At 44.8% G+C, this 12,332-nt stretch overlaps 1 protein-coding gene across 1 annotated transcript; it reads right to left on the reverse strand.

Annotated features, from left to right (window-relative positions):
* Window positions 1–3,200: 3,200 nt before the first annotated feature.
* LOC119361997 (ABC transporter C family member 14-like) lies at window positions 3,201–11,994 on the reverse strand. Its single transcript, XM_037627171.1, has 11 exons — window positions 9,737–11,994; window positions 8,510–8,830; window positions 7,869–7,955; window positions 6,737–7,360; window positions 6,292–6,456; window positions 5,898–6,192; window positions 5,326–5,537; window positions 4,834–5,139; window positions 4,678–4,741; window positions 3,777–4,016; window positions 3,201–3,591 (listed from the first exon to the last, which is right to left on the reverse strand). Exons 1-11 carry the CDS (start codon window positions 11,906–11,908, stop codon window positions 3,488–3,490), a joined length of 4,590 nt encoding a protein of 1,529 aa, XP_037483068.1. The 5' UTR covers window positions 11,909–11,994; the 3' UTR covers window positions 3,201–3,487.
* Window positions 11,995–12,332: the final 338 nt, after the last annotated feature.

Raw genomic sequence — 12,332 nt, forward strand, 5'->3', positions numbered from 1 at the left:
GGGGGAGGAGCCATATCCAACACAAGGTCACCACACATGTGACTTTTCATAATGATGTGACAGATGGGCAGACTTGTGCCTGGGCCTACATAGCGGTGACCCTCATGACATTGTGCCATGGTAGTTTGCTAGAGGTGATACCGTGGGCGCCTATGTGGTGCGCCAATGGTGCGCCATTAATGATATATATGTATCGTGATGCGGGCACTATGGCGTGGTCGGCTACATGCGCTTGCTAGCGGGCCGAATCATGAAGCAGCTATCAAGTGATTAACTATTTTAGGAAGGTTCCAGGAACTTCTCATACAATTGTAAAGCTTTCGGCCATTTTTTTCATGTTCTGTTTTTACTTCTTTTTTCTCTCTTTTGCATGTTTTGTTGTTGTTGTTTTTTCTCTTTTCTTCTTTTATTTCCATTCTTACTTTTCTAATTCATGTTTGCTTTTTAATTTTGTGAACATTATTTCAATTCAAGAATTTTTTTGAATTTCACTAACATTTTGTGAATTTGTGAATATTATTTGAATTCATGAACTTCTTTTGATTTCATGGAAAATAGCGGCGGTCATCGTGCTTGCAGAGAAGGGGCAGAGAGTTAGGCAGGAGGCGGTGGCACTGCATAGATCCCAAAAGCCTATTTGCTGCACGTTGCGTCAAAATGCGAAGGCTACGCATACGAGACCGACCGATCGTTCAGGCTGGGCCAGCCTGTTATGCGCTTTCAGTTATCCGGGTTTTGGGAACCTTCCCGGAGGTTCCATCCGATTTTTTTCGATTGAAGGTTCCTAAATCGTGTTTTCCTTTTTTTTTCTTCTATCTCCAATTTTCTTTTCTTGTTCCGTTTCTTTTTTTCCTTCTTATTTTATTTTCTTTAATTCTTATTTTTTCAAGTTTATTATCCTTTTTCAACAAATGTACAGAAATTAGATAAATGTTTAAATTTTCTAAATATGTTCATAATTTAGAAAAATATTCTTCTGTTTAAATTTTGCAAAAATTCCGAATTTTTTTATAATTTGTTTTTTTGCTTTCTTCAAGAAAGTTCGAAAATTCAAAAAAAATTGAAATTCAAAATGTCAAAAATGTTCGCTTTGCAATTTTGTTCAAAAAAATGTTCACAAATTTCGAAAAAGTTCCTATTTTGAAATTTGTTCACACATTCAAAAAATGTTCTTATTTTCGAAATTTGTCCATAACTAAAACTGATTGAGGAATTCCAAAAAAATGTTTTTGTGTCAAAAAAATTGTTCATAAACTTGAAAAATGTTGGTATTTTGAAAGAATTGTTTCTAAATTTGAAAAGTTATCATGTTTTCAATTTTGCTTCTGTTTTTTTAAATAAACCGCATTTTTCCAAAAATTGTTCGCAATTTGGAAAAATGTTCGCTTTTGTAAAAATGTTGACTTTTCAATTTTTCTTCACAAAATCAAAAGAGAAGTTCTTGTTTTCAATATTTGTTTGCAAACTCAAAAAATATTTCTGGAATTTTTAAAAATGTCACCTCTTTGAAAAAGTTCGTAATTTTTGAAAGACTTTCTGTTTTTTCTGTTTATCAGAAAAGGTTTGCATTGTCAAAAAACAAATTCGCAATTCCAAAAATTGTTCTCGTTTGCAATTTGTTTATATATTTTTTAAAGAAAATATTAGGGATTCCCAAAATGTTCTGCTTTTTGAAAAAAAAATCATAAACTAGTAATTGTTGTATTTTTCTAAAAATGTTCGTAATTTTAAAAATGATCTCGTTTACAATTTGTTACCCTTTTTTATTTAGCAATGTTTTTTGCACAAAATATTCTAGGTTTGAAATTTTTGTTCACAAATTATAAATTGGTAGCACTTCAAAGAAAGTCATGTATTTTTTAAATTGTCGTTACATGTTTTGACACCAATTCTTAGGAACTTTTGTTTATCATAATTTTGTGAACTCATATTTTAAGTTTTGTTGCTACCATTAGTTTATATAGTTTCGTGCTGCTAATTTGCCATTAGAGCTACACTTGGAAAAGAAAGCCACGTTGATCTATAAGTTTCAAGTATTCTTCTTATGATAGACTGAAGTCTTATCAGCGCGTGAAGGTTCTATGGATTGGTTGTGGTGAGCGCTGGGCGAAGGATTGTCAGTGTAAAGCTACTGTTCAACTCCATGTTGTTCAGGAAATGGTGGAATTATCGCGAAGTACTGCTGCAGGCTAGAATTTGCTACAAAGCCGGCTAACAGGGGTATTCCTGCGTATGAGAACATTGTAATGGAGAAGGTGATAGCCGAAATAGGATTCGTTTTGGCTAGAGCGCCCAAATCCGCTATATATTTGACACGGATTTGCTGTAATGCTGGAATAGGAAAGATTGGGTTCGGTTCCCATTGCCATTAATCCTAGACTCACGGGCCTATTACAGGCTTTTACGTGATTTTATTCTAAACTAACCTCTCCCTGTTTTTCAGCGGGGGGTGGGACCTATGCTCCCTCTTCTCCAATCCCGATCGTCCACGTCTGCTATTCCGTAAATCGCATAATAGGCAGGTCCGTGCGTCTAGCATTACCGGCCAGCGTGCGCACTTTTTCTTCCTCTGGCGATTTTTCACCTCACGAACATGGCGCACCGGCCGGCCCAAGTTAGCTCCTCCTATGCGGAAAGCCGACTCCTTGCCGCAGCGAGCGGCGTATAGGAGCTCCCGCACAGGTCTGAAATAGAAACAGAAAGTTCTACAGAATCTGGGCTGGGTTGGGCTGGGCTGTCACTTAACCTTTGACCGCCCACACTTACCTTGGAATCGTTTCTAAAAAAAATAGATTTACCTTGGAATCTTTATCTAAAAAAACTTACCTTAGAATCTTTTCTCTCAAAAAAATAAAATACTTAACTCGGATTTTATGTGGTTTGTCAGCAGCACAAGTGTACTATCGATTCTGCGATGGAAAATTGTCAAAGGATGTTCATTATTCGTTGCTCCCTCCAATCCAAAATAAGTGTCGCAGTTTTGAACATAGTACGACGCAGCGCCCATACATATAATTGGAACTAGTTAGAACCAAGGGCTACAGAAAAATAGCGCCGACCTCAAAATATGCTATTAACGTGCTATATCGCGCTATAGCGTGTTATTAACGAGACGTGTACATCGATATATTTAGAAAGGCAATCCTTAATACGCTATAGCGTGCACACTATTTTTTTCTCAGTGGTTAGAACTGCACCCGGGAGCAAAGTGTCTAATCTTTGAACTAGTAGTAACCTCGAACTCACAGTGGTGGTACAATGGCATCCCGTCAACAGGAGATCTCTCTAGATGGTGGAAAACAAAATTATCAACTTAACTACAACTGCCTTTCTAAATAACACTACAAACAGCACTGAGCAAACTCTCCAAACTTCTACTTTTATTTCTTGAGGTATTGCGTGGTATATACACTCGAGCAGTCGACCTATCAAAACGACTCGTATTTATTTCTTGATGTATATATATACGGTACCCGGGAGCAAGTGACTAGAGGTTGGACGAGCGGTCGGCATACTCCTGGACCATCGCCACGAAGAGGGATTCCGGTTGTTCGAGCAACCTCGATGGCGCATCGAATTCCTTCACCAGACCTGGACACAGATAGTGAGATTTTAGAATGCCATTCTGCAGGTGGAACAAGAAAGGATATGACTGACCGAACCAGGTGAAAAACAGGACTCGTTTCTCTGAACCAGATCTACCAAAAAGCACACATCTATCTAGGGAAAGGAAATGGTAAATATGGCTACAAAGCAGTAACACAAAAGAAACCTACCTGCGTCCAGCACCAAAACTCTATCACAGTCCATGACTGTCGGTATCCTGTGTGCGATGCTGATAATTGTACATGATGAGAATTGTTCTCGCGTGATCTTCTGAATCGTGGCGTCGGTTTGAGAATCGACCGAAGCAGTTGCCTCGTCCATAAACAATATTTGGTTCTGCTTCAGGATCACCCGGCCAAGGCATAGAAGCTGTCTTTGGCCTACACTCCAGTTCTCCCCGCTATCGGCCACTGTGAGAAAAGTAAAAGGAATGAATATATATTATTAACTGTCTAATAAAACAGAATATTTCGTGAAAGGGAAAGTAAATCATCGTTTATGCTACACAGGTTGTGTCTTTCTCTGACCATATATCATATACATATATAGTGTTCCCAAAGAAAATAGAAATTGATAGTGACCAGAAAAAGAAAAGAAAAAATTGGTCATCATGGGTTTGTTCTGTACAATCGCAAACTATTTTATGCACTTCTCGAAACTGATAGTTGTGGATTTAGGTCGTGTCATTTGAATTCAGGTACTAAGCTCTGTTTTCTCCCCCCAGATTGTCAGTGTTCATTTGACAACTATCATAGTTACATTAATTGTTTCCTGTACATGGTACCTATAACGTGATGAGGATTCCGCACCATGTATGTATGTAATGATGATATTGCCAACCGAAAGGTCTGCAAGTTATAAAAAGTTACTAGCTGCACTATTCAGTCCATTTATGTTTTGAAAAAGTGCGGTCGTTCAGAACTTTGGACTAGTAAATGACCTTACTTAACAACAAGCCAGCACTTCTTCACTCACAACTCCGGAAAACATAATTAATTAAGTGATTAAGCCCGAGTGGCAGATGCAACTTTAGCCGACAAAAAATACAACTGAAGCATACAAATGGCGAACCTAGGGCATCGAGCTTTTCAGCTTTTGAAGCTACCACATCTTTCAGTTGGCAACGCTCCAGAGCCTGCAAACATTTGACGTAATTCCCACGGCTAATTAGCACAGCGCATCATATCAAGGAGGAAGTCTGAAACAAACGCGTTACATACACCATACCAGCCATATTTCAGCGTCTGAATACTGCCCAACTGGATCAATGTTACTTCGAATCGTCCCTTCAAAGAGAACTGGCTCCTGGGGAATTATGCCGAAACGGGACCTAAGATCATGCAGACCCAATGCGCATAGGTCGACTCCATCAATGATCATCTTCCCCTCTGCAGGTTCTACAAGCCTGAACAGTGCTTGAATCAAAGTCGATTTTCCACTGCCTGTCCTTCCTACAACTCCTATCTTTTCACCACCTCTAATGCTCACATTAACGCCCTTCAGAATTAGAGGTGTGTTTGGTCGATACCTAACCTGAAAGGATAGAGCTCAGTTGGTTGAGAAAATCCCCAATGACAAAGAGAAATATTCGACACATTCAACACTTGATCCAGTGTAAGACAGACCAGTAGTTTCATCACATTTACGTGGAATAGATACAATGTAAATATAACAGCAAAGTATGAAACTGTGCATATTTAAGTACTTGGTCCTTCTGACCTTTAGATCGCTGATGTCAATATCTCCATGTGTGGGCCAATTCGGAGGAAGATGATCCTCTTTTCTCCATGCTGCCTCAGAAGGAAGAGTGCTGAACTGATTTACCCTCTCTACAGCAACCATATCATTTTCCAACATACAGCTGATCGATATTGCAAAGTACACCAGCGAATTGAGGGAAAGGCCATACGAAAGAGACATGCCAACAAATTCTGCAACAAGATAACATAAATCAGTTTATCCAGCCTATAAAAGGCTCATGATCTTAAATCTACAAAGAATAATACATTACTAGGTATGCCAGTTAAAATACATTATCTATCCCAAAAAGGATGCTAGAAAGTTACAGCTGGTTGATTAATTATGCAACAATTTGTTGAGAAAAATAATCATCTACGCCTTCATCCTGGAGTACCAAGATAACCCAAAATGCAGTACATTGTTCTTAGATTATTCATCTTTTATTACTGAAATGCTGCTGAACTTAATGAAGCAGAAACTAGTGTCATTCTGCTGATAACATGTTGCCGCTTGAGAAAGTTAAGATAAAATCCTTGTTTTTCAATTGGTACCTTTCTTAATAAAATTGCTGGGCAAGCTGATCATCAGGAAAGCAGTAATTGACAATACGAGTGTTCCAATCAGCTCTAGTCTGAACCCAAGCCACTCGTTTGCTGCATAATTGTGGAAGTACATGCGCAAACTAGAATTGATTTTGTCTAAATTCTCCTGGAAAAATTCATTTTCCTTCTTGAAACATCGTATGGTTGTAGCACCTACAACGGTCTCAGTAAAGTGATCGATAACCGGTGCCTTGGTTACTCCTTCAAGTCGAGTTAGCTCCCGAGAAGTTGCAAGATAGCGATTCTGCAGAAAAGAGGGAAATTGCAAGTTCAAATCAGCATTCTCTTCTTATGACCAGAATTAGCTATGGTCTTTGAGGTGAACTTTACAATAAAGGCATACCCTGTACCAAATGTTCAATAGCAGAAGCGGAATTACAGCTATAACTGATGGCCAGGCAACCTGACAAGTAACAACTATGGTGCTTAATACTGAAATGTACATTGAAATTGTCAGGCCAACGAAAAATGCCAGCACAACATCGATCGTTGTTTGGTCAGATGATGCCTGAAAAGACAAGGGGGAGATATCAAATCAGTACTTCAGTATAAAAAAAATGTAACCCTCTATTCTGCCCTTGCAAAAAAATAATTAAACTTATTATTCCTTTTATGAATTTTAGAGTAGAAGTGCGCATGTCAGAAGGTCAAAACTAGAGTTGCTAGCACTTATTTGAGTTAATAGGAGAGGATCAGGAAATAAGGTATGCTGAGGTATAAATATACTCAACTTAGGCAAATGGGCAAGTTAATACTATCACCAAATAAAAGCCTACGAAGAGATTTACCCGACTAAGAATCCTTCCTGAAGGAGTGGTGTCAAAAAATGACATTGGGGCATGCAAAATGCTGTCAAACATCTTCCTGAAAAAGATCTGAGCTGTTTGAAGTCCCATGACCGTCTCAAGAGAAGTCTTGATTACTTGAAGTACCATTGAAACGCCAGCTATGGCAACATACACTCCGATAAACAGTGACGGATTGAACGGAGTGCCGCCTGATGTTTCATATGACAACCAATAGTCACTAGCCATATCAGAAGCTTGCCACACCAATGATAATCCAAATATGCCCACAACCCCCCACCATCCCCAAGCCTCCGTCATGTATAGCTTGTACACACGCCAACTTACTTGGCCACTCTCTCTTTCCTCTTCTTGTATGATCTTAGAAGTAGCTGCTTCTATTTCTGGTGAAACGATCACCTTCTCGCCCTTTCCGATGGATCTAGAGCGAAGAGACGGGATTCTGACTACTGCAGGCTGAGAATGTTCAGTCTTCTCTACTTGTCGACTCTGTTCCACCAGTTCCATTGAACTATCATGGGCAGCAACAAGAGCTGAAAAGCCTGAGCCTGCTTCTAGTAACTCATCAAACTTTCCTGACTGTGCAATCATGCCATCTTTCATGACCTGTTTATTTGCATGGTGAACATTATTTATTGAAGACTAAGTCAAGTACACAGCACACAAGTTCTAGCAGTGTTTCCTTCGTCAAGAAGAGAACCAAAAAGTAACTACCTTACAAGTCACATATAAACTCTTTTAGAGGGAATAGCTCATAATGTAACTACATGACAAAATCAAGCAAACCGCATGAAGGAAGTGTGGTAACATTTCAGTGATCAATCGTCTGTTTGCACATATACAGTTTCAACTATACAAAGACAACATGAGTGTTCTGTTATTTATGTTGATTGCTCAAGATAATAACTGAAATCTTGCTGGGTAGTACAAGGGTATGCTGAGAAGTAATCATACCAACAGACTTCAGGTATAATTGCATATAAGAATGACATGAAACTAAACATACTGCAGCAGTGCCAGATCTAGGCAGATGCTACAGCACTACTTGCTTTGGACGAAATCAAGAACAATTCAACTTTTGTTATGTTCATCAATGAACAGACTACGAACTTACAAATATGTTGTCCACATTATGCAAGAAATCCACTTGGTGAGTAACAAGCAAGATGGTCTTTCCCTTGAGCATGCCCCTTAGACATTCCTGCAGAGGATTCTTGTCAAGTTGTCATACCCACAAAATATGGTGACACATATATCAGTGATAGTGATAACATTGATTTGTTTAGCTGTCATAAGTATTGCCCTAGCTCTTGGGCTCTTGGTTATTAGTTATTCAGTCGTTACATATTATAACAGTTATTATTTGTCACATACCAGCAACAAAGCAGCACATCAACGTATCATCTTACGATATTTTTGGAAGTGAAGCTAAATATCCTGAAAACATAAGATCTATTTATTTATTTTTGCGGGAAAAAGGGTTTCTTCCCTTAGTCTGTCTCCCCCCTCTTTCCAGCATTTGCTATGGAGCTAAAACTTACGTAATCATGGCACTAATGACAGAGATGAATAATTTTCCGCAACTCTCTCCACAAGCAGGCAGAAATCACTGCAGGGGTCAGGACTCAAGACACACTAACACAGCATAAAAAGCTGATCAACGTTGACATTTCAATAATGATTAATATCTGGTTGATCATTTTGAAATGAATGCAGATGAACATTAAACTGTATGAATAAAAAGATAAGAATTACCTTAAAGATATACGAACCAGTGTGCGCATCAACAGCACTGAAGACATCATCAAGGAGATATACATCGCAATTCTGATAAACTGCTCTGGCAAGCTGAATGCGCTGTTTCTGCCCGCCACTGAGATTGATCCCTCTCTCCCCTATTTCAGTCTGGTCACCAAATTCCATCATTTCCAAATCCTTTTGCAGACAGCAAGACCGTGTAACTTCTTTGTATCTTTCAGCATCCATTGGCTGCCCGAATAAGATATTCTCTTGAATGGTCCCATTTTGGATCCAAGCTGTCTGTGCAACATATGCAGTGCTACCACATACTGTTACCTGTTGAAAAATGTTACAGGGTTAAGCAAACAAGCATGACAGTCGGAACTACAGGGCAGCATATATGAGGTAGAATTTATATAGACAATGCTAAAGTGCTTCAGCAGAAAAAAGAAATACTGAAACGGCAGAGCAGAGCCTAGAGAGCATCATGAAGAATTCTGCTTTACTACCTCTCTAAATTTGTCAAAAGAACAGCGCAGAATGTCCAAGTACCATGCAAATACCAAGAAAAGACTACTTGAATTATATTTATAACAATGTCGTCAATGGAAGATATGCCACTCCTAGATAGGAATGTGATTCATCCACACAACCTATAATTCACACATCCACGAAATTGTAGTACACTGGCTTGGAACTAATGGTTGGACCAATGGCCATTTCATCAAAACATAAATCAGACACAGGGGGAGGCATTCCGACAAACATGTGGCAGGCTTAACTGGCACATCAATTACCAAAAGCAGAGTAGCAGAATTATTGGATTTGCAGCTAACTTGCTTTCTCTGCTAGCCTCCTTCTCTCTGACAGTTCGCACCGACAATCTCATTTACTACAATGATAGATCAGTACCAGGCAGGTAGGTTCCAGTTATTCGGGTGATTCCAAAATTCCCAGTCGATACTTGAAGAGCCTTCCCTACTAGTGAAAATGACCCGAGAGTTCAGCCATTACCCCTTAATTCAATAGAATTGCATTTCTCAGTTGTAGTATTTGACCTTGCTCCCAATTTGCACTCAACACGCCGATTTTAACCATTCCGAAAATAAACAGGGAAAATCCTCGCAGTTTAAGAGTGTCGCACGAATAGTTCTAAAAAAAAGGTTGCACCAAATGAACGAGCAAATGCACAGTATTTCGATAAGTAAGGATGTTTGTTTTGTATAAGTAACACACACTTACTTTGCCTGAGACCTTGTCCATCTCCCCCATAATGCAGGACAGCAGTGACGACTTGCCGGACCCGACCATTCCAACCACCGCCGCAAGCTCGCCTTTCCTCACCTTCATATTAATCCCCTTCAGAACTGTCTCTAGCACTGGTGCCTCCTCCACAATTCTCTCATCCTCCTCACCGTCACTGTCATCATTTTCCTCTTCTTCCTTTTCATTATCCTTCTTGCCCCTCACGTCCCACGCGAACATGCCATCGTGCACCTCCACGACCACTCGGTCCAGGCCAGTATCAGCGTCAAGGACATGCTCCACCGTAGTGTCATCGAGCTCTGCATCAAGCAGGTACCTGTCAAGCCTTCCAAGGGACACGGTCGCCTGCGTCACAGCGGCGATCGCCTCCGGGAAGCTCTGCATAGGTCCATCGAGCATCCGAAAGAACGCGGTGGCCGTGAACACCTTGCCAGCGTCGAGCCTGACACCTGTCAGCACGCAGGTGCCGAACACGAGCACGGTCATGGCAAGCGGGCCGCTCCAGAGCACGATGGTGTTGGCGCACATGAAGTACATGGACTTGGCCAGCCACCCGAGCTCGGCCTCCCTGAGCTCACTAATCTTGGAACCAAACGTCTCCTCCCATGCCTGCAGCTTGATCACGCGCATGTAGCTGAGCAACTCGGTGATGGCCTTCATGCGCTCGTCTCGCTTGCCGAGGAACTTGAACTGGTACTCCATGTTGCGCCGGTTGGCGAGGGCCACGACCACGGTGACCACGGCGATCGCGGCGACCGCGGTGAGCACAGATGGGCCGAGGTGGGTGTAGAGCAGGGCGAGGGCCACGGCGATCTGCAGCGGCATCAGCCACAGGTTGTGGAGCTCGTGCGTGACATTGGACACCTCCTCGGCGTCCACCTCCATGTAGTTCACGATCGTGCCGGCGCCGTGCGCGCGCCGCGCGCCCGTGGACAGCCGCAGCGACTTGCGGTACACCACCGCGAGCAGAGCAGCATGGATGCGCATGCCCAGCTTCTGCCCCTGGAACTCGTAGTGGTGCGATGCGAGGGTCTCGGCGGCCTTGCCGGCGAGGAGGATGGCGACCAGGTGCAGCCCCTCCGTCATGTCTCCGCCGCGGCGAACGAACTGGACGAACCTGTCCACGAGCGACGGGCCGATGTACATGACCGACAGGTGCGCCACGCCCAGCGCGGCGGTGAGCAGGAACTGCGGCCAGAAGGAGCGCAGCAGCGCGGTGATCACCGGGTGCCCGGGCTTGGACCCCGGCGCGGGGGGCGCCGGCCAGTTGGACACGAACAGAGCGTACGCGGCCTCGGCGGTATCTCCCGGCGCCACCGGCGGGACGTCGTCGGCGCCGAGGGCCGCCCTGTAGCCCTTGGTGATGAGCGGGGTGATCCAGCCGAAGGTCGCCAGCGAGAGCCACGACGCCGTGGCGTAGGACGTCGCCGCCTCAGAGGCACCGCCTGGTTCCTCCTCCTCGGTAGTAGACGTCGCCGCCGCGGATTCAGCGAGGCCGCTGGAGCCGTCGACCGCGAAGTAGAGCAGAGGGAGCGAGAGGAGAAGCCCGGCGAACGCGATGGGGTCGTCGGGGAGGACGGGCTCGCCTGCGACGAAGCGCGCGGCCGCGGAGCCGGAGAAGAGCGTGGCGAGCAGTGCGGTGGCGAGCCAGAAGGCGCGGAGGTGCCGCGGGTGGGCGCGCGCCTTCTCCGCCGCGACGGTCCCCGCGGCGGCGAGGTGCGCGAGGAGGTGCGCCGCGAGGAAGGCGCGCTGGAGCGCGGCCCAGTCGGCCTCCCCGCTCGCGGGGAGGAGCAGGAAGGCGAGCGCGAGCAGGACGAGGGACGCGGCGGCGAGCGCGGAGGAGGCCCCGAGCGCGAGCCTGTGACGGAAACGGAACCCCCTCCCGCGGGACCGGGCCGGCTTCGCGAGCAGGGGCTCCTCCTTGTCCCGCTGATCCTGGCGGGAGAGGAGGCGGGCGCGGAGGGCGAGGGCGAGGGCGGCGAGGAGGAAGAGGAGGTCGATAGCGGCGAGGAGCGCGCGCTGCGGGCACGGGGAGAGGAGGAGGAAGGCGAGGCGGTCGGTGAGGGAGGCGGAGGACAAGGGGGGCGGGGAGCAGGCCGTGGTGGCCAGCCACCACGGGACAGCAGAGGAGGAGGAGGGGCCCGGCATGGCGGCGGCGGCGGCGTCAGTGGTGTTGCGGAGGCGGAGGCGGGCGGCACATTTGGGCGGGGTCGCTGGTGCGCGCACGGGGGTTTCGTTCTTTTGCGGGGAGGGAAAGAAAGCGTGGACCGAGTCGTGGGAAACCTTTTTGAATATTTTGGCCAGACTAGACTAGAGAACGGGACGCGCATCCATGCATCATCATCCCGAACGGGTGGAAGAAGAAGCAGCAGCTTCTCGCCGTCGTCGTGCTGGCCGCGGTCGTGGTCTTCTCCTCGTGTGGACACGTAGCGGCGGCGTCCAACAGCGCGACTAGGGTGACGCGGCGTCGTGGAAATGGGGAATGGATGGTTCCCGAATGGAAGGAAGCGTCGCATTTTCTATACGCCCTCATCTTGCATGTTCGGAACTTGGCACTTGTATCTTTGACTCA

This window comes from Triticum dicoccoides, chromosome 2B (assembly GCF_002162155.2).
Source record: "Triticum dicoccoides isolate Atlit2015 ecotype Zavitan chromosome 2B, WEW_v2.0, whole genome shotgun sequence".
NCBI classification, from domain to species: Eukaryota; Viridiplantae; Streptophyta; class Magnoliopsida; order Poales; family Poaceae; genus Triticum; species Triticum dicoccoides.